Below are 25446 nucleotides of genomic sequence, written 5' to 3'. Positions count from 1 at the left end.
GGGTGAAGAACAGAACTCAGGCAAAACTTCAGCAGAAGTCACATAGGAAGAGGAGACAGTGCTCAGATAACCCCAGCGAGCATCAGCATTGAGTGGGGAGGTGCTGAGCAGAGCATGCAAGTCACCTGGTACAACTAACAATGCAACTGCCTAAGAGCTTTACTGCTACCCCTTAGAGTGACATGTACAGAAGAACAGAAATTGTTTTAAAGTGTAGCTTCAAATTACTTTACTTTGAGGCAACTTGGTCTGTGATCTAGGATTCAGACTGCAGCCAAAGACTTTGTGCTTTATTCCAAGTTCTGGCTATCTTGGGAGGGTTATGTGATTCATCTAACTTCTCTGTTAGGGAATTTTTCCATCTCTGAAAAAGGAGTGATGATACTTTTCAGTCACATTGGGGCAGCTTGCTAAGTTCAGTGATGCATGCAGAGGATAAAGAGATTTTCCACTTACTCAGCTGGCAGTGAAACAGGTTGAAAAAAAACCCAAGAGTGATGGATACCTTCATCAAGAGGTTCTGCAGTAGAAAGTATGAGCAAAGAAAATATTCCTTTTTAACAGCAAGTGCACTAAGGCAGAAATAAAAGCTATGATTCCCATTTGGCTTTAAATATCAAAAGAAAGTAAAATAGCAGGATATGGAAAAGAAGATAATAGGATAATGAACAATAATGCCCAGGAAATGTTTGGAAATTGCCCAGTTTCAAAATGAAAGTGGTATAACAGCTGATTTAAAATTGGTTATAAATTGAACATGATTGGCTCAGCTTTTATCAGCAAGTTCCAAACTTCAGCTAAATGAGCATAAACAAGAGATTAAGCACTTCTACTCTGTGAGTGTTTAGAGTAACTGGTGTAGACTGCCCCTGCATGGACAAGAACTAACTCCCCAGTGTGTGCTCGACTGAGGTTACTCAGGACTGCCTTTTTTACCTCCAAGGAACGTGGGATGATTCATTTGTCAATGTTGACACACTGAGCTGAAAACACAGAGTGTTAAATATTCTTCATCACAATTTCTGGTGATGCCAGAGAACAAATATCATTGTTCTTGAGCAGACCTCAAGAAAACAAGTTTGTAAATCCAAGAAAAGTTTGCTAATTACAATCCACATCTCCTGACACCACAGAATAATAGGAATACAAACCTGCAGGAGAGGGGTTTTTGTCTCTTTTCTGTCCTTGTTTTCAGGCACTTGAACAATGATCATAGAATGCAGATCCGTGTTTTCCAGAAAATACAAAGAGAAAATTAAGGGGTCACTTCTTTGCAGTCACTCTTTGCCTGTCCACCCAGGACAGGAGGGGCTGTGAGGGGCAGGGAGTCTATTCAAGTGTCAGTGCTGGGACCGGCCACTTGCAAGCCCACGGTGTGCATGGGGGAGTGGAGTGATCTGTCTCACCCTACCCATGAGCAGAGCTTCTGCTAGCAGGGAGGTGTGCTGGTCACAGAAGAGCCAAAGCTACCTGAGAGCGTGCAAAAGTGGGATGGCTACATCATCAGACCAACTGCACACCCAATGCAGGTGAATCAGAATCAGCAGGCAAGTTTATCATAGAGTATCAGCAGCTTTAAGATCTTTGTCCCTTCCCTCTGTCCCTCTCACTTCAGTAGTTCAGTGCATCCAAGGAAGAGGAGCCTCTGTGCAACACACAGCTATCTGGATGCAGGAGACATTGGGGAAGAGGCAGTTCACCAACATTATGCCACATGACAATGGCTGATTTTTATCTTTGCAGCTTACACTCAATTTTCAGATGCAGTGTGGTTGTTGTTGGGAGTGCTAAGGTTCCACTCTCCCCACTAATGGGAACCTGCTGTGACCAGGGCCAGCCCCACCAGGCCACCAGAAGTCTCACCAGTGGCAGGCTAAGCACTGTAGCAGAACACAACTGGGAAACCAGTCTGTCCCACATGCAGAAAACCTTTGTTTTTAAAAGGTCTTAGCACGTGTCTCAGTTTACACCCCTTTCAAGCCCAGTGGAAGACAGAGGGGTGTAAATCACCTGGGGTGCAATGTCAGTAACATAAATTAAGTTGTGCCTGCTCATTCCAAGGCTAGATTTGGCACTTGATGCAGCAGGGTGGTGATGGTGAGAGCTGACAGCTATGCCATGGGGATGGGAAGGACTGCTCTCCAGGCAAATTGCTACTTACTGTTTCCTCTCTTGCCTTTTCTTCATCCAGCCTTTCATGATTAAGGGAGCCTGAATAAAGCCACCTCATAGTTTAGAAAGAGATTCCAACAGCAAGGATGATTATTATCTTTTGTCAACAGGAGAGTGAACTTGCATTTCTAAGCTGTAAACAGAATCATTCACTTCCTTTGCAAAAGATTTTTTTACAGGTATGAAGATGTTGAAGTTCTGAGAAAGCCTATAGGCAAAAATATTCTAAGTAGAATTAAACACCCTAAAATGTGGTACATTACAGAGCTAGTGTGAAACTCAGCTGCAAATTTCTGTAAGAAAAAGGTCAAATACCTAAATTCTCTTCCTCTGAGAGAAATTGTGGTTCTCTAATCAAATCTGGTCGTGGTAATCAACATGGTGGCTGGCCTGGTATGTTTTGGAGCATGCTCTGCAACTGCAAAGTGTCCTTTTGCTGATAGAGGATGATGGAAACAGACAAGTGCAGCACAGTGTCTTTACATGGCAAGTATCCAAGGGTCTGGCCTCTGTCCTGGCAGTGGTACTGCAGTACCATGGTGAAAAGCACCAGAAGGCATGAAAGCTACTGCAGCCAAAGGGCAGCTCAGTATAGGAACATAAGTGAGCTTTAAATACTCCACCCTTTCAAACACTGGCTTGTGACCAAGTCAAAAGGCAACCCCAAAAACCTCAGTTTTCTACAAGGTTAAGAAAATTCTGCCTCTCAGAGGAGAGTCACCTTTGAGACAGGTGCCAAGAAGGGTCTGCAGCAAGGATTAGCAGAGGCTGCAGCTCAGGTGAAACATGTTGCCCAGCTCTTGGCTCCAGTGGAGCTACAAAAGCAGCAGCAGAGCAGGAGATCAGTGCCCTGCCCTGCAGAGGTAATCAATCAGCTACATCTCACTATTTTGGCAATATCTGCTCTCCTAATGGGATTTTATTTGCAAGGTTAGTGTCTAACTTAGGAAAAAATATTACAGCTGGATCTGATATGACCCTGATCTGACAACTCCAGGAACATTTTTGAGACAGCGTTTAAGCATTTATAACCCTGGTTGAACAGAGTATTTGGACTACAAAATCTGAATCTGTGTCAAAGCTTCCAGGGAAGTCCAAAGGAAGAATTTTGGACTGGACTCTTCTCAGATTAATCTGAAAACAAACTGAATATCCTAAATCTACCATCTGTAGCAGATATATTTTTCTCCAAAAGCAAAAGAGTAATTTAAGTAGGCCTATTATTAATCACTGTAAAACCTATTTTAAAAGTCCTGCTTAAACAGATTTATAGACATCTTTCAGATGAAAATTTCCTCTTGAACAAAACTCCTTAGACTAGACTTCCCAAATCACACTGCAGCAAAGCAATCAGTTTTGTAATTCCAAATTCCCATTCACTTAAGAAGGTGTGAAATAAGGTACCACTGTGAAGTAGATGACACTACCTGGACTCCTAGGTTTGCCTCATTTTGTAAGGGAGGTGCCTTCTATAGATGAAACCAGTTGTATTTAAACTATTAGGAACATTACTTGCCTGAAAACTACAAGCAAGACAGACCTAAACTACAGGAAAGCACATAGCTTTTAATTTATATTGGATTGTTGGATCTTTAAATTAATATGCTTATAAGCACAGTTTTGGACAGGAATAACTCTACTGACTCAGGACAAACCTCATACCACTGCACTGATCCTATTCCTTCATGTTGGCAAGGCCTTATCATTTCCCCTATTACATTCTTCTGCCAAAATAAACAATATCAGGAAGAAAGGAGGCAGCAATCTGAAAAGTGGTGAACATATTACAGTGCATTTTTTCAGGCTGTGACAACTGTGTACCTGATTTCTAAAGTCATTTTAGCTCATTGACTTGTTTTTACTAACTTGGGTGAAAATAATTTTATGGTAGAAACATGATACTTTCTGAATTTTGGTTTTAATTGATACTTTAATTTTGCTTTTAATTGATACTTCTTGCTATTTTTTCCCACCTTTGCAATATTTGCATATTGCAATATTTGAGATGTTGCACCAATTTGCAATATTGATTTGCTGGCAGCGTGCCTGCCCCTGATATAACAGCTATATTCAGACTTTTCAGTACACTGTGCATTCTTCAATCTGCAGATCCCAGTGCTCACTCCATGGCATTTCAGCATGTTTGTGCCACTTCTACCTGCACATCACAGATCCAGACAGCCACAGCAGCAGATGTGAAACTACTGGACAGCAATACCTCCATGTCCAGTAATATCACTCTGGCAAGTACTTAGGGCTGTGTTATCACAATATCCTATTTTGAGGGGGGGAAGTACTTTATCTGCACAATCCCATGTTTCAGGGCAAAACATGTAAATTCACCAGATGTCAGGTTATCCCTCCCAAGAAAACTGCTTTCCTCTGGTGACATTATTCAGTCACTTACAATCACAAATGGTGAATTTTGAGTTGAAGAGTTCTTGAAAGGAAGGAACAGCTCAAGGATGATGCAAGTCTTAGCTGAATAATACTGTTAACTTGAGAATTTTCTGGTTTGTTTGGGTGTAGTTTAACTTTATTTAGTCTGAAATCAATCGATAATCTGACAAGATGAATGCATTACTATTCAGAAAAAAACACATTTTTTATTGATCAGAGAAACCACTTGTACATTTCTTGTAAACTTGAGAACTCAAATCCAGAAAGGAGCTTTTTAAAACACCAGACTTACATTCTGCTGAGAAAAAAAATGTTTACCAGCAGCCCAACAGGAGCAGTTTTCACATCTGCCCTTGAAATTCAGGAGAGCTTATTCTGGGGATTGGGCCCTCAAAAATCTACAGAGAAATAAAAGTCCTCCTTTCACACGGAATCACAGAATAATTGAGGCTGGAAAAGACCTCTAAGATCATCGAGTCCAACCATTAAAGAAACACTGCCAAATCCATCACTAAACCATGTCCATAAGTGTCCATGTTTACAGATCTTCTAAGTATCTCCAGGGATGGTGACTCAACCCCTTTCCTGAGAAGACTCTTCCAATGGCAGACAATTTTTCTAGTGCAGGAAGTTCTCCTAATATCCAATTTAAACCTCCTCTGGTGCCACTTGAAGCCGTTTCCTCTCTTCCTGATGCTTTTTACTCAGGAGAAGAGACCAACCCCTGCCTCACTACAACTTGCTTTTAGAGAGCAACAAGGTCACCTCTGAGCCTTCTCCAGGCTTCTGCCTGTGTCTTCTCCAGAACAATTCCAGTTCCCTCAGATATTCCTCATCAGACTTCAGCTCCAGACCTTTCACCAGTTTTGTTGCCCTTCCCTGGGCATTCTCCAGCACCTCAATGTCCTTCTTGTAGAAAGAATTTGGGGAATCAAATTCTTTTCTTGGCATATAATTTGCCTATGGAAGTCATGTACTAGTATTAATGGGAACTCTGCATATTTAGCACATCTTCAAACCAAGATTATACATAAAATAGCAAGGTATTCATTTTCTACAAGGATGTAAAATGCTAAAGTATTTTTTCTGCAGCATTCTGATACATGTCTCTCATTCTTCCTCCTCTAGCCACTGCTTATATATCAGCCCAACTCGAGCATTAAAAATCATCAGTGGCCTTTTCTCACACTAAGATTTTCACTTCCAAGCTCTGATAACACCTGTCTTGATGTTCTTCAAAGACACTTCCCTGAAAGCAGATCAGAGTAGATCCACAATAGAAAGAGCTGCAAACAAAGAAACAAGGAATACTGCTCCTTCTGCTGCCATTGTGTGTAAGTTGTGTATAGGTTGTTGTGTATAGTCAAACACAATTTCCCACATAATTTGTGCCATCAGTCCCTCACATGATTTCCTGTGTAAAAGGCAGAGGACTCAATAGTATCAGTTAAGAGAAAGTCTGCAGGAAGGTAGCATCATTTTTTTTGTTTACAAAAATGTCACTACATACTCTGAACAACAGTGCTGGGACATTTTTTAACCTAAACTCTGAAGGTGCTTTTCTTTTCCACAGCAAGGCAGAGGCAACTTTCTTGTAGCTTGATATTTTAATTTCAAAAATTAATGACTAAGTTAAAGTCATATTTGTACTGAACAAAATTTCGTCATAAAACAATCACATTATTTACAATAAAATAAATCACTAAAAGTAATTACTAAAGAAATTACTACATTAGCAATGTCTTGATAATTGTCTCAAAACAATTATCTTAAACTAAATTAATTGAAAAAAATTAATTTAAAATTAATAGAAAAATACTAAAGAGAAAAAAGGGACTTCACAAATTATGCATAGGAAGAAAGTTTCACATATTGCAGCTATATTGTATGAAGCAAATATTTCTTCTTGAGGAAATGTTATTGCTGTCTGTTGCTAAAAACTGTGAGTAGATATCCTCAAAGGCAAATGTTTGAGAATTTTGAAGCCATTCTCTTTTTATTTTCTTAATACATGGAGAAAGTAATATGAAAGGTTTAGGGAAGTTGAGAGCATTTCAGCTTCTTGGCATTAGAAGTCATCCATACTCCTACATCGACCTCTAGGTGGCACAAAAGAACCTAAACTAAGCAGGTTTTCCTGATTTTTCAGGTAATGAAAAACCTGAAAAAGGAAAACCTCCCAATCATACTCCACAAGTCACCAATTATAACATCACAAAACACACATCTATTAACCTGTATTAAATAAAATGTCAAAATAAGTACTAAAGTAACAGCTACTGTATCTAGATAGCTCAATTTTACTGCTTTTAATAGTGCATTGAGAGATAAATAATTAATTGATTCTCCACAGTACCTCTAATTTCCTTTCATCTTCAGCTTATAATAAAAGTTACAATAGGTTTACTAGAAATAAAGGTAATGTTCACATTTAGCTTGATATAAGGATTACTACAGCATTCAAAATACATATCATAAAAGCAAACGTGTCATCATACTCCACCAGAAAAAAAAATAGTAATGAGCAAAATACATCTATTACTTCATCTTATTTTAGATTACAGTGTGTGGAAAATAAAAGGGTCAGTGAAATCACAGCCAGTCAATATTTACTGCAGAAGTAACTAGAAATGCTGGGTTTTTTACTTAAGGTAAGTAGCTGTTGGTATGAAGATCAGCATGTCCTATGTGATTCTATGTGACCAGAGAGAATTTTTATATCATCAGCCTAATATGCACAGCACATGAAGGACCCCAGCAACCCTCAGCCTCTGCACACAAGAGTGGCACTATGACATTAGACACCAGAGAATTTATTTTCTTGTACAAAAAACCACACATGCATTTGTACGCTTGCCCTTGTATCAATGTTGCCATCAATTTCCTTTATTTCCTGCATTAGCCCAATCATTCACACTCACATCTGAGGAACACTCTGAGCAAAAAAAACCAAAAGTAACCTTCCCCTCCTAACCTGCTCCAGTTCTCTGTCTGCAATTACCCAGTGTGTACTTTTCACACTATCATTCAAAACCATTCCATCTGAAAATATTTGATTCTTCCATGACTGAACAAGAAGGTATGTGTAACATTTGTTAAAGCACTATGTGGAAGATCATTTGCATCAACGTGTGACAATAGAGCATTGCATCGTGTGCCCACAATTAAACAGGAAAGGAATTTTTCTCACCTGGCATAGAAATCTTTTGGTGGAACAACCTCCTGAAAGAACTGTAGCTGGTACAGATAAAGTCCAATCAAGTGTCCCGCACTGAATATAGCCATTAATACACACAGACAGCTGAATATCAGCGGATCAAATGCTTGGCAACAGGACCACCATGTGCACAGGCCCAAAAACACAAAGAAATACACAGCTGAGGTCAAAGATGGCACCATCATACCTGTAAAAATAAAACCATGGAGTGTTGGAGAAGTACAGAAAATATTAGCATTTGTTAAAAATTAAATTTTATAAGAAGTGTATTTGAAAATTTGATCCAATTAGTTTTCTGGTAATTATTACAATTAGCTTTAAAGACTGCTATTAACTTTGAGACTAGAAGGCTCTTCTTCTTTTTTTTTTTATTTATTCAATTCACTTATGCCATATCTCAGCACTTAGAACACAATCACTCTCCAGGCTTTCCTCTGAGATGGAATTTTTCTCTATGTAAAGATGCTTCACAAAGCATGGAGAAAAACTGTGGAGTGGCTGCAAGGGCAGCTAATACTGCCTGAGACCACCAGTGTACGACTTTTGAGTACAAGGTGCTAAAGCGGCGTGATGGATGAACAGTGAAAAGCCTTCTCATACAGATACTGAAACAACCTTGACATACTAAAACAAAACAGACCCTGATTCATGTATCAAAATGAAGAGCTTTACATAAAATCTACAGAATAATCAGTACATTTTTGATTTTTAAAAAATTGTTAACTTCTAGAAATGTGTAATTTACATATGACAAAGACTCTGCTCTCACACACATGTATATTGGTTTTGCTTTTGCCACATCAGAAAATGTCCAGCTGGTGAAGGAGACTCAGTGCTCTGCTGGGAGCCTGCAAAAATAAGTCAGGAAGCAGGAAAGATATTCATGTCTAAGAGTGACAACTGTGAGAAAGCGACCTAAGAGCTTGCAGCCAACACAGCAGCCCAGTGGTATCTCTGAGGCAACAGTGCTGGAGCTAGCAGGGGTCCCTGCCTAAACTTATTTTTATGCTTTTTCACTAGTAGATGTCTAGGAGCCACCTTCTTCAGGACAGACCTGCAGGCTCCTGGTGCCTCATACTCCAGTGTGCCTGCTGGCCCTGCCCCTCTCCATGTGCTGGTTTGACTTGTCTTTTGGGAGCAACCCTTCCAGGGATGGTGCTGAGCTGAGCTGAGTCCAGGCATTGTAAGGACTGATATCCACAGTTACATGCCTGAGGTTCACCATCACATCTTTCTCATCATATTTTAAGCTTTCACCTATTGTGCTGTAAAACTTCACCCAGAAATTTTTGCCTCAAGCCCGTAACTATTTCTTTTCTTACAAAGAGACACTTTGTCTTTATTCCAACACTTCTGGAGAATGAGAACACACGATATCCTAAAATAAGTTATTTATTATGGCCAGTTACTCTGGCTGTGAAAAATACAAAATTTATTTCTGGCCTGAAACTGCCTAGGTTTACCATTTAACTGTTGGCTCCTATTATCAATTCTACTAGATGAGATACCTTAAAAAATGGAAGCACTTTGTATCTTTGTCAGTTCTTTCGAGCTGCAGTCAAGTCACCCTTCATCTTTTTGGCAAGGTAAGTAGGGAAGTATTTAACTTATAAAGCTCAAGGTCTCTCTCTGGAGTACAGGCTTTTCAAACCTCAAGTACTTTTTGTAACTCTACTCTGAACACCTCCCACTTCTTGGCTTGTGTTGGAGCTCCACAGGCAAGATGCCCATCACCATTCCGAAGAAACTGCCCCCTGCCACTGCTGCACAATCCTTCTGCTTCCCCTTGAACATGGATGATGTTCACCTCTGTACAGTGACATCAGGCTTTTTGATTTTGTTTATTTGAGATTTTTTCAATGGCATATCTCTTCACTGGTGTCAGGCCCTATGGTAGCCCACATATTTTTATCTTTTTAGATGTATTACTTTCCATTTGGCTACATGGAAGGCTGTTTAGCACTCTTGCCTTAATGAAAAAACCTGCCTTTGTAAATCGGCCCCACCTCCAATCTCATCATTCAGTATCAATTATTTACTGTCATTTTATACTGTTTTGTACTGTTGTTTTATACTTCATATACTGACAACTTATATGTTAAGTTTTAACATTTATATGTATTGCTCCATTCAAACATGTGAGTTGGCAGACAAATGCTAATCTACAGTTCCATGATCTAATTTTGAATTCAGTAGTTAAAACCTATAGTAGTTTTGTACACTTCTGTTCTGGCTGTAGCTGATTATGTGGTATTAAATCAAATGTCTTACAAAAAGGTAGGCTATATAACATCAAAACAACTACTCTTACCAACTAAATTAAAAAAACAAGAGGAAGTCTGTTTATCACTCTTTTTACACACTACATGGTCAAACAAATTTTTTTTAAAGGCTATGTGAATACAGTTCCTTTTTACACTTAGAAGGGATGAAACCAAATCTATGAATTCTCTTTAATGTAAATACATACGTGTGTGTATATATATATATATATATACATATATATACACACGTATGTATTTACATTACACACACACAATATATATAGCCATCTATAATATGCCCCCCATTCACCGTTTGGTTATAACAGCAACAGTGAAAATCATAAACGGAAAGACAGGGCCAAACAGTATCAGCACATAAAAATTAAGCAACTCAGCATATTCCAATACTTGCCAAAGAGTTAATTTAATAAAATCAGCAGCAATTTCTTTTCCCTTAAAAATTTCCATTTTTACTCCCGCAGGTGCCAAAGTGCTGAAAACTCATTTGTTAAACGCAGAACCTAATGGGCTCCCGAGGAAATTTTTCAAATACACCAACCTGCTGAACCAAGTAAAATTGTAACAACAACTTTTCCAGTGGTGATTATCATATTGCCAATAAACTCCCTCAGTTTGGATGCTAGGAAGGCAATTCTACGCAGCAGTTTTAATTTCATGGTCTCCTCAAATTCTGCTTCTCCACAGTCATCGTCATCCAGATCCTCTTCATACATCAAAGCATCATCTGGCTCTAATTTTTCTCTTACAGCCTAAAGGAAAAGAAAGGAAAGAAAAAATAGAATGCAAAAACACAGAGAGAGAGAGAAGAGACAAAAAGGAATTTGAAATTAAATGCCACACATATATTATTTAACAATGAAGTCTTCTTACAATCTTTGACTATGCCAAGTAGTGAGACATAAGAAAGACATACTAAAGCTAGAGATGTACATTGATGGCTCCCACTACAGAATTGTCTCAAAATAAAAGGTTGTTAAAGGTGGTCTCTGGGAAAGGCTGCACAACCAGCTGCTTGCTCATTTACACATGAAATTTGGTTTGATTAGTTCAGCATTCTTAGAAAGATAAGCATCTTGCTATCTAATATCTTTTAAACTACTCTTTGCCTCAAAGGTTTGTTATAAGCTCCAAAAACTGTACTCCCTGGGTTGATATTGCTCAATATCAAACCCTTTCCAAACCCATTTTTCATCAACCCTTTCTCTAAAGGCAAAATCTAGAATGGAGCAAGTAGGAGTGATCTGGAACAGGGCACCAAGGGTTGAAATGAATGCACAGATAACTCATTGGTGACGAAAGGGCAGTTTGAGAGAGAAGAAAAAGACTTGGGGAGAGAGAGAGGCTTGGGGAGAGAATGAGAAATGTGGAGATCAACAGGTGGTGAAAGAAAAGGTGAAAATGTGAGCAAGAGAGATGTAGTGAATCTTGAGTGATCTACAACAATTTAGCAGGGGTAATGAGACCAGTGACTTAGAACTATACAATGGAAAACAGAAAAGAAGGAAACGTGGAAAGGCCCATCATACTTGAGCAGTTTGTTAGGATTTGGCAGTGCCTTCACCATCAAGTCTCCATCGTATCTTGGAAACCAGAAGACATACGCAACTATTGAGTGGTGCAGACTAAATCATCAACCCACAGTAAGAATCTGCAGGATTAGCAAGAGGCCCACACAAAGACATAAATTATGGAAAAATTAGTCATTCATGGAAATTAAGGGGCATATTAAAATAAAAAGAAAAAAAAGTAAGAGTTTTGAGCCAGGTTCTCATTTGGTGTAATACAGAATAGCTTTTCTGGCAGTAATTTAGACTTGTATTAGCTAACACTAGTTCTGGCCAAACCAGATCTCTATCTGTGAAATTAAAAAAAAGGAGATTATTAGCATTTTTCATCAGAATAGCGATTTTATATGCATTGGTGACCTTTGGTAGAAAAAATTCCACACTGACAGATAAGATTGCAGTAGGAACAGATGAACTCTCAGCCTACTTAACCAAATTCTTCTGTGCCATTACGTGGATTCCCAGAAGAACAAAATTCCCTGTAGATGGCTTCACTCCTTCATTTCACCTCTAAGTTTGTTGCCAGCTTTCTCCTCTTACTTCAGAGCACTGAAATCATTGTGAATGCTCAGGAAAACAAACAAGCAAACAAACCAACAAACCCCCAAACAAACCTGCTTGTTCTAAAGAATCTATTTCACAGACAACGAAATATCTAATAAATACAGAGGGCTGATCTGGGAAATCTACATTTCCTTTGGACCTATCCAGCTATTTCACTAGCAATATATATTTTTCATGGGGTATAGTAGAACTTTAATTGCTTTCTTATTTTCAGCATTCACCTATACAGCTTTCAAAATATAAATTATTAGCTCCTTATGCAAACTAATAGGGAGATGGCAGCCCTAAACCTGCAGTCATCACATTTCAAGCCATCAGCACAAAGAGGCATTCTGTCTGTTCATCACTGCTGCTCATATCTGAGCTCCTATCCCAAGGATAGGAAACATTAAATATTCAGAAAGAATGCTGACAGTAGGCACCGCAATACTTCCTGCCCTAACTTCCGCCAGAGCTGTCTCAGTGAGGAAGTTAAACAAAGGGCAAACGGAATGATCATTTTTTGCTTGTGTTACAAATACTAGATTAACATGTTCTTCATCTAGTCCTTTTGGGTCCAATCCTGCTTCTCCTGGTCTGCTTCTAGTCCTCTGTGCCTTGAGCTTAACGTAACCAGTGAACAGTGAAACCTTCAATAGCATCCATCTCCCAAAGTAGGAGAACGAGTGAGACTGATGGACATTTAAAGGTTTTGAAATGGTACACTTCCTAAACATAGATTTGCATGAAGGAGACCTTTGTTTCTTCAGTTTGTGCCTTCAGCTTGCTGAAGACAATACACATTAAAACATACACTCACTTAAAAAGTATATAGGAATCAAAATAAATAAATTATTTCATGGAAGGCCATCAGTATTCATCTGTCTTTGAATACTATGTTAAACATAAAGACAGGATTCATGTATTTATTACAGCTTAAAATTGCTGATTGCTATGAATTACACATAGGAACAGGAAATAAAAGTCTGAAGAGTCACAAAAGACAATAATAAAATATTCTGCAAACAACCATAAAATGTTTTTGTGGGGAAAATGAAAAAAAATGCAAAATATTTTTAAGTATAAATTGGAGAAAAACACACAATGCCTTCAAATAATAAAATAAAAAGGAGGGCACAGAAGTAAGGAAACCACAGAAAACATCCCAGTGAAAGGTGGGACTCGATATACTTCTCTGTCCCTCATCCCTACTTGCCTTCCTAACCTCAGGTGCCAAATGCCAAATTCACACCTCAAAATCTCTTCAAAATAGATCTTTGGATTTTATGTCATAACTAGAATCATAATTTTTTAACTTTTAAGGCTATTTAATCTTGCCTTATTAATATAAAGAACATTTAGGCTACATTTTGCCTTGAGAGTTAAGCATTAATAATCTAGTCCTGACATGTATGACACAGCACATGCAGGGAGAAGCACTAGGGAAGAGGATATTTCAATGGACCAGGATATGACTGAAGCTGAGAAGGAGATGATGGTCCAAAGTTTCCATGGACTGAGACTTCTACACTTTAAGCATAGCTAAAAGCTTCAGTGTCCATGAGTTACCAAAGAAGTTAATATTCCTTAGTTTTCAGCTTTTATTTCGATATGAAAATATGAATTCCAAGTTCAGCAAGAAAATTAAGACATCACAAACATTCACAGGAAATGCAGAACAACCTACTTCTGGTGTTCCTGAGGTCATCAGATGTTGGAAAGAAAATTTCAGCATTCTAAACCTCAGGAAATACCAAACTGATTTCCCAAGTTTTCCCTCTAAAACTGCAAAAGTTTTGGGAGTTGGAGTTCTTCAACCGCTCTCCTCTTAAACTCCTGCCAGTTTAGGACAAGCTGGCAAATAGCATGATTAACAACAACCATCATATGGAGTCCCAGAAGCTTTTTCAGAGCAGATGCATGTTGATTTGCAGCTTTTCAGGGCAGCCAGAATTATCAATGATATGGCTGTGCGAGAATTGCCTCGTTTCATGACACAGTTGATGGCTATGTCAGCAAAAACAATGACAGTTAAACTGCTCTAGGTTTGATTTTACTGTCTTTTTTTTTTTAACCCAAACATATCTGTTTTTAATTCAGTATCCAGGATGAAAGGCCATGTTCCTTTGCTGAAGTAGATGGAAGGTCATGCTTCAGTGTATGTCAAAAAGACAAACTTCGGATTCCCTACTCTCATATTCACCGCCCTCTAACTGGATCATCTGGGCTGGCTTTCCATTTTCTCACATTGAGCACTTCCAACTGCAGAAGCAAGCAAACAGTGAACAGTTTTCACATCCAACATGGTGATAATGTGCTTGTTGCTTTAACACTTTCTGATGATTAAAAGGCCATACAAGTACACGCTCATCACAGAACACCATTACTTCAGTCAGGCTGCTTTGCAAAGCTCCTTTTTACTATGGGGATTAGTCTAAAGCTACAAACCCATGCTACATAGGCTACAGTTAGAAAAATACTTTTACTTCCATAATAAATTACCTATTATGCAATTACAGGATCCCTGTGGATGCTGATTAAATCAAATAAACTTCTCCATTCAAGGAGTATAGAGCATTTGTGAAGCCATAAACATGTGTTTCCATGACCCTTGCTCTGTAGAGCAGGGCCCCAGGACTTTTTATAAACAAACTAAATGCAGTTTAGGTTTTTTAGCAATCATGTGGAAGTCCCTGGAGTATTTATTGTACAACACTTTTTTAAACTGCCAAACTGAGATAGAGAACAGGCAAGGAAACAGTACAGCTCCTGTGGCAGCTATGGCAGCTGCTCTTGTGGCCAGGCCAGAATGTCCATTAGCTACTTTGGGGGCTGCTTTTTCAACATCCAACTTTTAAAGCTTTCATCTGGTACAGTATAAACACTACTGCACAGAGATATCCTCTGGTCCCAGAGATGTATTTACTAACAGGAAGCCTTAACTCTAACCTAAACCCCATTTTTGCCTCAGAGCACTTCTTGCTTTGTACCTACTTTTAACAGTATTGTGTCTGTAAACACAAATTTGCTCATTTATTGACTTTTCAATTCTAGAGGGGACACAAATAAACCTCAAAAACTCAAATACTGACAGCAAGAAAATTTAATTAACCAGAATTATTATACCTAAGGGGATGCAAGTCTCCTAACTCCCATCCCACTGAATTTGTTGCATTAATTATTGGGACCTTTCAAGCACACACTGCTAAGTTCACAAGCGTAAGTTCCTGTGGGGGTTCAGGCGCTTCTTCATTGTACTTGGCTCATAAACGTAGTACAAATAGCCTCTTTTCAGTATTTTGACACTCCCAGCCAGTACCAGAATATAGAGAAGAGTGGGAATGTTACACTTTTCTAGCTATAGCATTCCAGACCTCAGCACAGATTTCTAACCCGTGCTGCTGATAGCCACACCAGATTCTCTCAATGGGGCTGGATTGTCTTCGTGCTGCCCTGTAGTCTGTGTGCCCTGGGACTCACAGTCACACCATCCTGCTGACACTGCCACTGTCAAAGTGTGATTCTCTCAAGATATCACCACCTAGAACTACTTCTTTACCTCTAATCAGAGATTTTTATTCCATGCCTGTGATAGAGTAACACAGATATGATTTGTTACACATCTAAGCCTGTTAAAACCACGAGGCCCAGGTTTCTGAACTTCCCATTTCAAAAAACCCCTGTAATGAACAGCTTGGTTTAGGAATTATCTGAGAAAATATATTTGATTCAATTTTACCAGCAGAACAATAGAAACAGGCTCTCTCCTCTCACACTTGGTTCAATTGCCTCCATAGTCACTTAGCAACTGCATTCAACCTACCTAACAGGACTGAGTTCCTACTAGTAAGTTTGCTCTAAAAGCCCTCTTTCCCCCTTAAAAAGATCTACTATCTTTATCTTCAAATATGAGATAGTTGCAGCAGTAGGAAGAATTAATTACTTACTTGCTTTTAGAAGTAGCACATATGTAAGTGAATATAGAAAAAATAATCAAAATAAAACAATATTACTTAGACAGATGCAGCTGTGAGTCAAAAAGCTGGAAAAGAAACTGAACTGCTACTTCTTTTACCATCAAAGAAACTGCAAGCCCTTAATGTGATATAAATGACTGTAGTTTCAATCTGTGGTCAATACTAAACCATGTTAACACAACCATTTATTGAATTTTCAATTTTGCAAGAAAGCGTAGAACTCCACTGTTCTGAAAGCATCAGCATGTGAGAAGAGGATGTCCTTGCTCTTCCTGCCACAGAATAGATTCAAACATTTCACATAAATGATTTCCACATGTCATTGAACTTGATTCCTGCAGAGATGGGGCTGCTTGGGAAAAGTATCTTCTTTAAGGTCATCTTGTGTGAGGTACATGGGATCTACAGAAAGACAGAGGGGAACACCAGGCTACCCAAACAGGGGATGGGCAGGGAGAGGAAGCTGAGGGCTGCAAGCCAGGATAGAAAAAGGAAACTGTAACTTCAGGGGAAGGCCCTGCTAAATGAGCTGAACTAATCAAGCGTGGGATTGCAGTGAACATTTTGGAAGGTGTGACATTACTGAGATAGATGCATCTTGGAATTTAAAGAGTTTATTTTAATAATTTAGATTACTCAGCAGAATCACTTAAAAGAAAATAATACATTAAGTCATATAGATCTTACTGAAAAATTTGATCATTGGTAGATCTTAAGTGTGCTAAAGCTTGGGTTCAAGGCCCACACAGAAAGATAGATGTATATTGGAAATAACTTTCAGTGTGTTTGCAGTAATAAATGCCATACATACACCTCCACAGTAAAATCTCCTGTGGGAAAGAGTAACTCATTGCAAAAACAAAAAGGACCAGCTATTTACTGGAAACACATAAAGACAGAAGCATTTAGCCAGTCAAAGAAAATTCAAAATAAATTAATAAAGACAAGCACTGTTCTGAATCAGGATAACAGGAAGGCAACTCATTAAATCCTGCATAAAATAGATATTGTACTGAGAGAACCAGGATTATTTCACTTCCCAAAGTACCCATCTCACCTGAGCAAACACTGAGTGATTTCAGCACACAGCTCATTGGGCCAATATTGAAACACATCTCGACTTCAGAAGGTTGTCAGGGATGGAAGCCAAATGCAAAAGAGAGGAAAACTCACAGGCAGATTTTAGTGGTTTGGCCTGAGACAATTGAACACTTCTTTTTTAGTGAAAGAGAAATAGGAAGAGTTGGGTTATGACTACAAGGCACAATGCAGTTAACTGAGCTAGAGCAGGTGTGCACAGCACCCATATGGAGTAATTCCTGGCCCAAGAAATACACCTATTGTACCAGTATGCATCTTGCTGAGAAGGAAAATAAATACCCAAACGTGGTGCTGTGGTTATTTGCAAACCAGAGTGACTTGGATACTTCTCCAGTACCACTCTGAAGAACCTCAGACTACTGGGATAAATAGGAGAATATGATGTCTAATCTTCAAGAGGATCCAAAGTCACTTGTCTTCTGTGTTGCAGAACAACCTTTAAAGACAGATGTGAGTTTTTTTCTCCCAACCAGAGAAATTAATTCTAGAGAAGGAAACATATTGAAGCAAAAGAGCAGAAGAACTAAAAAGGTTATAAGGTAGCTATGAGTATATGTACAATACAAATCAGATGTTTTCTAACCACCAGAAAAGCAAAATTACAAAACAGGGTCATTTCTGAAACAAGGGGATGAAGGAAAATTGCCATGTTTTCAAGATGGTGCCTTCTACCTTCCAGAGGGAATTGTGTGATACAGTTGCCTGCAGTAACAGAAGACTGAATTGCACGAGTCAAGAGATTCCTTCTCCTGATGTGTTATTCATCACTTAGGCTGTCCAAAGGCAGTAGTATTCCAGGATTTTAATCTCTTTGTTAATAAATCTGTATCTCAAAACTTGGAAGGGAGAACTGTGAGCAACCCCAGTGAAGAGCTGCCACGAGAAGAATTGCATCCTGTCGTGTTTCTGCCCAGAACAGGACAGGTGCACACTGAAGTTTCCTGCCCAGCAGGCTGACAGCTTTTGGTAACACACTGCACTATGTAACATCATGTAGCTGCAGCCTGCTGAAGTATAATTACATATTTGTGTTAAGACTTATCCAAAGACATGTGCATCAAACCAAGGAGGTAATGTAACTTGTAAACTTTTGACCCTTGTTAAGATGAGATGCATTAGAATTGTTACTGAGGGAGGCAGCTGTGTAAGGTCTGGCAAACTTCACCACTACAAACATCACAAGCAAAGAGATAAGGGAACCTCATCTACTCTTAAAACTGCAGGAAAAAAAAAGTTTAAAATCCTGTTTATACCATGTTCAAAGCACACAAAGACCAAGTGGGTTTGACCAGTTCTCCAGAGGTCAGAATCAGAGAAACATTAATAACCAATTAGAAAGAGTAAGCTCGTGCTGTGCTTAATAAGGGCAACAAGAAGAAAAAAGATGAAAAATAATAGAGGAATCATCAGGAAGCTCAAAGAAGCCAAAACATCCCAACCCTCTCTAAGAAGCTCTTTTTCCATAATATGTCCTACAATAGCAATAATTTTCTATCTCAGAAGAGAAGCAAATATTGAAAGAGGAGTTGCACATGGAAAGAAGATGTTTAGAAAAATCAGAGCCAAAGCATCCCATTTCAATGACCACTAGTCAAGTCAGGTAAATGTTTGATACCAGTAAAATCTAATTAAATTAAGACACAAACACAAAGCAATAAATCATCTAAGGAGAAATATATCCATCACAGGCTTCAAGAAAAATAGGATGGTTCTGTAAACCATGGGCATGGGCACCACTGTAGAGTGCTTAAGGCAGGTTACACCTGAGGGCAAGAAAAATGCAACTGCAAAGACTGGGACATCAGATCTTTCTCAGAGCTGTTCACTTATGTGGGACATTCAGGTAGGTGATATGCTGGTAGAATTGCTTAATCCTAAAATCCCTGAACCTAATAATCAATGTCATAACATTATAATTTAAATCAACAGTAAGACCTTGCCTGAAATGCTGAGGAACTGATAATCTCTGCATCTCAAAAGAATATTGTAGAACTATAGTTTGTACAGGAAAAAAAAAAGTAATTAAAATGACAAAAGAAATTTAAAAAAACCCCAGAGATTGCTTAGCCTTTAAAGGTCAAATATAGAAGATAATAAATACATTTGATTTCCCTTACACCATCTCACTCTAATTTATTACATGTTATACAAGGGACCTTCCATAAAATTAAATAGTGTTAAACTCAAAATAAAATCAAAGAGCACTTATTAAATTGTGAAAGTCCTTGCTTGATGATATCACTGAAGCCCAGAAACTAATGAGGTTTTAAAAGAGTCTGGGTAATTATATGTTTAACAAGATTATTCAGAGTAGCTATAATTATAAACAACCTGTTTTGGAAGGGATTTGAAACCACATGCTTTAGGATTAAAGTCATTCTCACACGAGGAGAGATCAGGATAAACTGTAAGATTGCAGAAGGGTATTTTCTTATTTGCTGTTGTCCTTATCCAGCAGGTACCAGCTACTTTCAGGATAAGGATACTGGTCTAAAAGTGTAATTCCTATGCTTGGACAAGGCATGGGCAGTTCTCAGAGCCTGTCTGCTCTGTCCTGTATGAAATGTACTGCAGTTACACTTGGGGACCAGGAGCAAGTGAGAGCTCTCAATGCACTCCATGCTCAATGCATGTGGAAGACAAACAGCCTGTCACTGTTTTGATGGACAAAGCTGGGGAATGAATCATTTTTAGTTCTTCTGTGTGCCCAGGGACCAGGAGTCGAGAGACAGATGAAGTAATAGACTTGAGGACACAAACCAAGTTCATGGCCAAAGTGAGAACCATGATGGTCCTCCCGATTCCACCCTAGTATTTTGACTCCAGGCCAAGCTCTCCTCACATTCGTCTCAAACTTTAGTTTACTAAAAAAAAAAAAGATCCTCTATTTCCTTATTTTTTTCTTCTTTTTTTTTCTCTTTTGAGATCCCAAACAAATCTCTGACTGCTGCAGAAAAGAGGATGGGTGGTAGCTTTGGGATCAACCTTGCTTATGAGACAAAGTAAGGACCTAATGGTCCTATTTGCTTTCTAGGACATCGTGTATGAGAAATGAGCTTCTATGGGCAAGGCAGCAAGTGCTTTACGAGCAAGCTGCATTGAAGACTACAACAGGGTTTTTTCAACTAAGATCAACACCTCTTCTAAAGTTTCAGTTGTGCAATTGCAGAAGGGTTTTCCTTCCTGCCACTGTCACTTAAAACATCAAGAATTCATCCACAGTCTCAAGAAAAGGCTACTTCCTTTCTAATACCTATCAGACTGTATATACTGTACTTGCATTTTGGCACATAAACCACCATCTGCTCCAAATCAAAAATGTCATGCTTTCAGCTGCAGCTGGGAGTTAACTGTTGTTTCTTATTTTCTTCCACCTTTCACACCTTGTGACTGGCATTGTGCTTTTCAGCATTTGCAACCCGGGCCTGTCTCCAGCTGAATTCACCTGCTTTAAATTTTCTGGGCCCTAATAAAAAGGGCCTGCAGACACGTTTGCTCCAAGTGTGCAACCATTTAGGGGTGGTAATGAGTTGGACTGCAGCCTGGTATCTGGCAGACCTTCCTACTCCATGACTCACTGTTAATTAAAACCACACTCTGCTTATTCCTGGGATAACGTTACTTACAAATAATTGAGAATCTCACTGCCTTAGAGCCTCCTCCCTCAGTTCTGTTCTGCAGAATAAACTTTTCTGATGGAGATCTGTTTCCCTTAAAGTTGGATGCAGTGTAATGGAGAACGACATCCATTTTTCAACAAATCCTTGTTGTTCTTTCTTTGGATTCTGATACTTTTTCTTGTTTTGAATTGCATCTCAATCCAAAAGCAATCTGATCTATCATGGCTGGTTTCTAAAGGCTACTGCCATGCCAAAATAACAGCTGCTCAACTGGTGGCATTTTTACAACATGCCCATATATCAACTGAAATGTGTTGGGCTCACACAGTCCTTTGAAAAGGTTAGTTATAGTGGTATTAAACCAATTATTTAACAGGTTTTCCTATATAGAAATGCTGGAAGGAGAAAATAGATTAACCTTTCTTTTTTAATTAAGCCTACTTTGATAGTATTTCACTCTCCTACAAAGCAAAGAGATCTGGGAATCATTCAATGTAAATAATTTAATGCAAGAAGGTATAGCTACAAGACACTGCTTTGGCTTGGAAATACATGATTTACGGAACCATCTGTGGCTAGGCATCTATCAACCTCAAAACTTACCTCTCTAAAGGCTCTGCTAAGGCTGTTTAAATCAGCTGATGCAATCTGAACAAAATGTCCTACCACAAATTTCTGAGGGCTGGTGGCAGGAACTCTCAGCAGCAGCAGCTCTTCTACTCTAGAATTACCTACAGGACTGGTCTAACAAACCCAGGACTATTTCCCTTGGAGGTAAAATACCAAGCTCAGCACTTTTTCTGAAGTGTCTTTTTGTAGGACAGTTGCTGCTGCAACTCAGTTTGTGTTTTCTAATTCAGTGGAGTTACAGCCTCAGTAACGAGCTGCACCAACACAGAACTACAGGCATCAGTCAGCTCATGCAGATTTCAAAGGACTGGTCACTTACTAAGTCTTCCCTTTTCCAGTGTACTCTACCAAGAAAGAATTGAAAATTATGTGAAACCTACACAGTTTGGACTGATTTTAGACTATGCCAACATTCTCCCAAATTCAGACACTCAGTGGCCTGATCTGCATATGCATTAGGTTCCTTTCAGTAGGTCCTGCCAAATACATATTCCTTGCAGATTCAGCTGCTTCTGCCTCCTTCTCCTAACTAGCAGAAATGATTCCAGGATGTTATGAGCAGACACCTAGAAAGAGAAAACTGAAGTTTGGAAAAACATGTTGAATAGGCATTGGATTTTCCACTCTCCATTTCACTCAATGTTTAAAAAGCTACCAGATTACTCTGGTGCAAATGCATCATTTTGGCTGTGAAGGGAAGAATTCCTTGAAGTATTTGGGATCCCCTCACATAACAGAAAATATTATCCATTAAAAAAAAAAAAGCCTGTGATAGAGCTTTGGGTGTCACTAAATCTAAACACAGCCACTGTGTTCACTAAATATTCTGCAATACATGCAGTTTACAGAACATAAATAATATTCACTGGGTCTTGATGTGAAGAAGAAAAACATATTTACACACATTTCTATTTGCCCAGTATTCATGTTTCTCTGCAGTCAGAGTTTTCTTCTCTCCCTCCTTCCGCCCTTATGGAATACTGTTGCCTTGGCATCCAGGTAGCCAGCCCAGGACCAGCCCATACAAAGTTACACTCTGTGCTATGCAGTTAAGGTTTTTAGTTCAGTTTTTCCCTTGCACTGGAGGGAAATGGCTATTGAACCCAGCCTGAAAGCCAGCACCCATCCTCCCCAGGACACTGACCTCCCTTTGACTCAGACCCCAGGCCTAGGCTCACCTCTGAACCAAAGAAAAAGTGAATATCTAAACATCATCATCTGGTTTCAGAGGAACCAAACTATGCCCATCTTTCTTCTGAGTTTCTGCCACCAGATTGCTCCTGTTTTGTGCTTGTGAATACTTTCTCTTCAGAAGATCAAGAGCACCAAAGAAGTCTGTTGGAGCTCACTTTGGTAAAATAAAACTCATTTAAGAGGAGAGCTGAACACAAAACCATGCTAATAAGCCACACTTCTTTCCTTTTCTGGGTATAGCCCAGGGTTCTAGCCTTCTGCAAAATCCATTTTGCACAGCTTCAACGATAAAGCAGATTTAAAACTGATAAAACCATGTTCCAGGAGGCACAAAGCTTTGCAAATGCACATCAAACCAAACCCTACATATCCTCAATGTGCAGTTAAAAAGCTGTAACCTTCAGGCAATCCTCAGCTGCCAGGAGAGCCCATAAGAATTCCAACTGCAACTGAGTATAAAGCACAGTCCTGATATTGATCTCTCTATGTGCTAGAAACTTGACCAGCTTCTGGCACTGCCACAATCCAGACAACCTGGCAACATGCAGAGAGGCCTCTTTTTACTCTACATCGTGGCACCAAAATGGGCAACTGATCCCCCTAAATATTTCACTCACTTCAAAGTTCAATTTCTATTTGAAATGAGCAAGTTGAAATTGTCTCCCCTAAAAATGGTGTTTTGAGAGTAAAGAAAAAACATTCCACCCATATGTAAAAGAAGACAGAAAATGAGCCTCAAGCCATGCTAGACAGCCTGATAAAAAACATGTTAAGATTAGTAGTAGGAATTTCTCTGCACCCTGGCCTGAATTCCCACTGCGTCTTTTTATATTACAAAACTGTTTCCCTCTTTCTGTGGATTTTTCAGCATTTAGTATCGCTGCTACTCTTCTTCCCACTAGTAAAAGACACAGAAAACACATCAACAACTCCAGCTAAGCCATTCCCCGAAATTATTCTCAATATCCCTCAGTATGACCAAAGTTTTTGATAACTCCTTCCATGAACTTAATGCACAGTCTCTCTTCCATTCTTTAAGAGTAATTTCTGATAATCACTCAGATGCTGCTTGGATAAGAGATTTGGAAATAGGAATGCTACCTAAGAAACTGAGAGCTGTATGTAGCAGAACAACCTTATCAGATTTAACCAGCAGCTCTGGTGAAGAACAACTTGTGATGGACTGTCATGATTGTTTCTTAACTCAACATTATTTGAAAAATCCTGTAGCATATCTACCACTTTTCATATTCTGCTTTGTTTTCTCAACATAATAACTTTAGATTTTTCCACTTTAAAACCAATCATTTCATTTCCTGAAAGAAAGTTTACTACTTCACATAGCCAGCGCTCATGAAACCACTTCAGAACACACGAAAGTCAAAGCTCACTAAAAGCCATGCAGATAAAAATGTGCATTTGATACCATCTCCTCATTTTCAAACTGCATGTTGCACTGCGCTGCGTCCTCGGTTAGCGGCTTCTGGAACACGTTGCGGCAGATGAGCCATATTGTCAGGCTAGCAATGAACATCCCAATATCTGGTACAAATAGTCTGATCACGTTCCCAGCATCTGCTCCTTTCACACTGTATGGGATGAAAAAAACAACAAAAAACAAAGAAAGGTTTGTTACTTCTAATGGCATTTTCAACTGGAACAGAAAATAAGCTCAAGGCAAGGAAAAAACCCCAAACTGTCAGTAATAACAAATCTTTGCAATATGGGAAATATAAAGATGATTGAGGAACCCCAGACAGACAGATATTTTTGCTCTCCAGAAGTATAGAATAAGTGATTATTTGTTGGGAGCTTGCACACTCTTATTTTAGTGATACTTAGCATTTTGATTAACCTAATTCTGAATCAATTTTTTGAGAGCAATACTGGAATAACCTCCAAATTCAACATGAAAGATTTCAGCTGAGTATGTAGAAAATCCACCTGCATGAAGCACAATCCTTTTACCAGCATTCCTTGCAAAGACAACAATATCCAGGTCCACCAAAGATGAGGATGTCCACCCTTAAGTGAGCCCTAATCCTTCTTCCTGGCACACAGAGGAATAACCAGAAAGTGTTTAATATTTTAACATGTTTTATTATGTTTACTATTAATACATTTTATTCAACAGACTATCTGAATACCTTTTGGGATATTTAAGTACAAATATTTAAATGCTAATTAATGTGTTCAATCCCTGCCAAAGAAGCCTTTCTTCTGCTCTGAAAGGTTTGTAAGGCATGATTTTTATGTAGGAAAAAGATTGCACTGTTTCATTGTGCAGATTTAATTGCTTATACTAGGCAATACAAATACAACTTTTTGGATTTGGATGCGGAGTCTGAATTTGGTTCACTGTTAAAAAGGAGAGCCTGGATTTAGGTTTAGTGGCACAACAAAGTTTTTATTAAACTGCTGAATGCACATATTAAACTCTCAATTATTAATGAGAGAATATAATCATAATTAATTGAAAGTGTGAAGTAAAGGCATTTTCAATATGCAGCTCCAATTTAATTTTTTTACAGGGCTTTATGTCTGCAATCAGTTCTGAGGACAGGTGAGCCATCTGTATATTTCCTTGGGCATAGGTGAGTGCACTAGGTCTTCATAGCCTGAACTGGTAGAAAACCTAACAGGTTGTTTTATAGATGCAAAGAAAGAGTTCACCTCTGGCCTTTCGTCATCACAGCTTTGAAGCCTAAAGCAAACTTTGTGAAGGAGTTACCTGCAAGTGCT

General features: G+C 38.8%; 1 protein-coding gene across 2 annotated transcripts in view; it reads right to left on the bottom strand.

Moving 5' to 3' along the window:
• PIEZO2 (piezo type mechanosensitive ion channel component 2) overlaps positions 1–25446 on the bottom strand; it is a 288278-nt gene that overhangs the window by 106151 nt on the left and 156681 nt on the right. For both annotated transcript variants that reach the window (XM_018908712.3, XM_030232978.2), the window contains exons 5-7: positions 24131–24293; positions 10613–10823; positions 7763–7976 (exon numbers count right to left, since the gene is read on the bottom strand). In XM_018908712.3, the coding sequence (XP_018764257.1) occupies positions 7763–7976; positions 10613–10823; positions 24131–24293 (588 nt within the window). The remainder of the gene's footprint in view (positions 1–7762; positions 7977–10612; positions 10824–24130; positions 24294–25446) is intronic.

The sequence above is a fragment of the Serinus canaria genome, chromosome 2, assembly GCF_022539315.1.
Source record: "Serinus canaria isolate serCan28SL12 chromosome 2, serCan2020, whole genome shotgun sequence".
Classification (NCBI taxonomy): Eukaryota; Metazoa; Chordata; class Aves; order Passeriformes; family Fringillidae; genus Serinus; species Serinus canaria.
The sequence above is the reverse complement of the archived record's forward strand: the minus strand, read 5'-3'. Positions and strand labels throughout refer to the sequence as shown.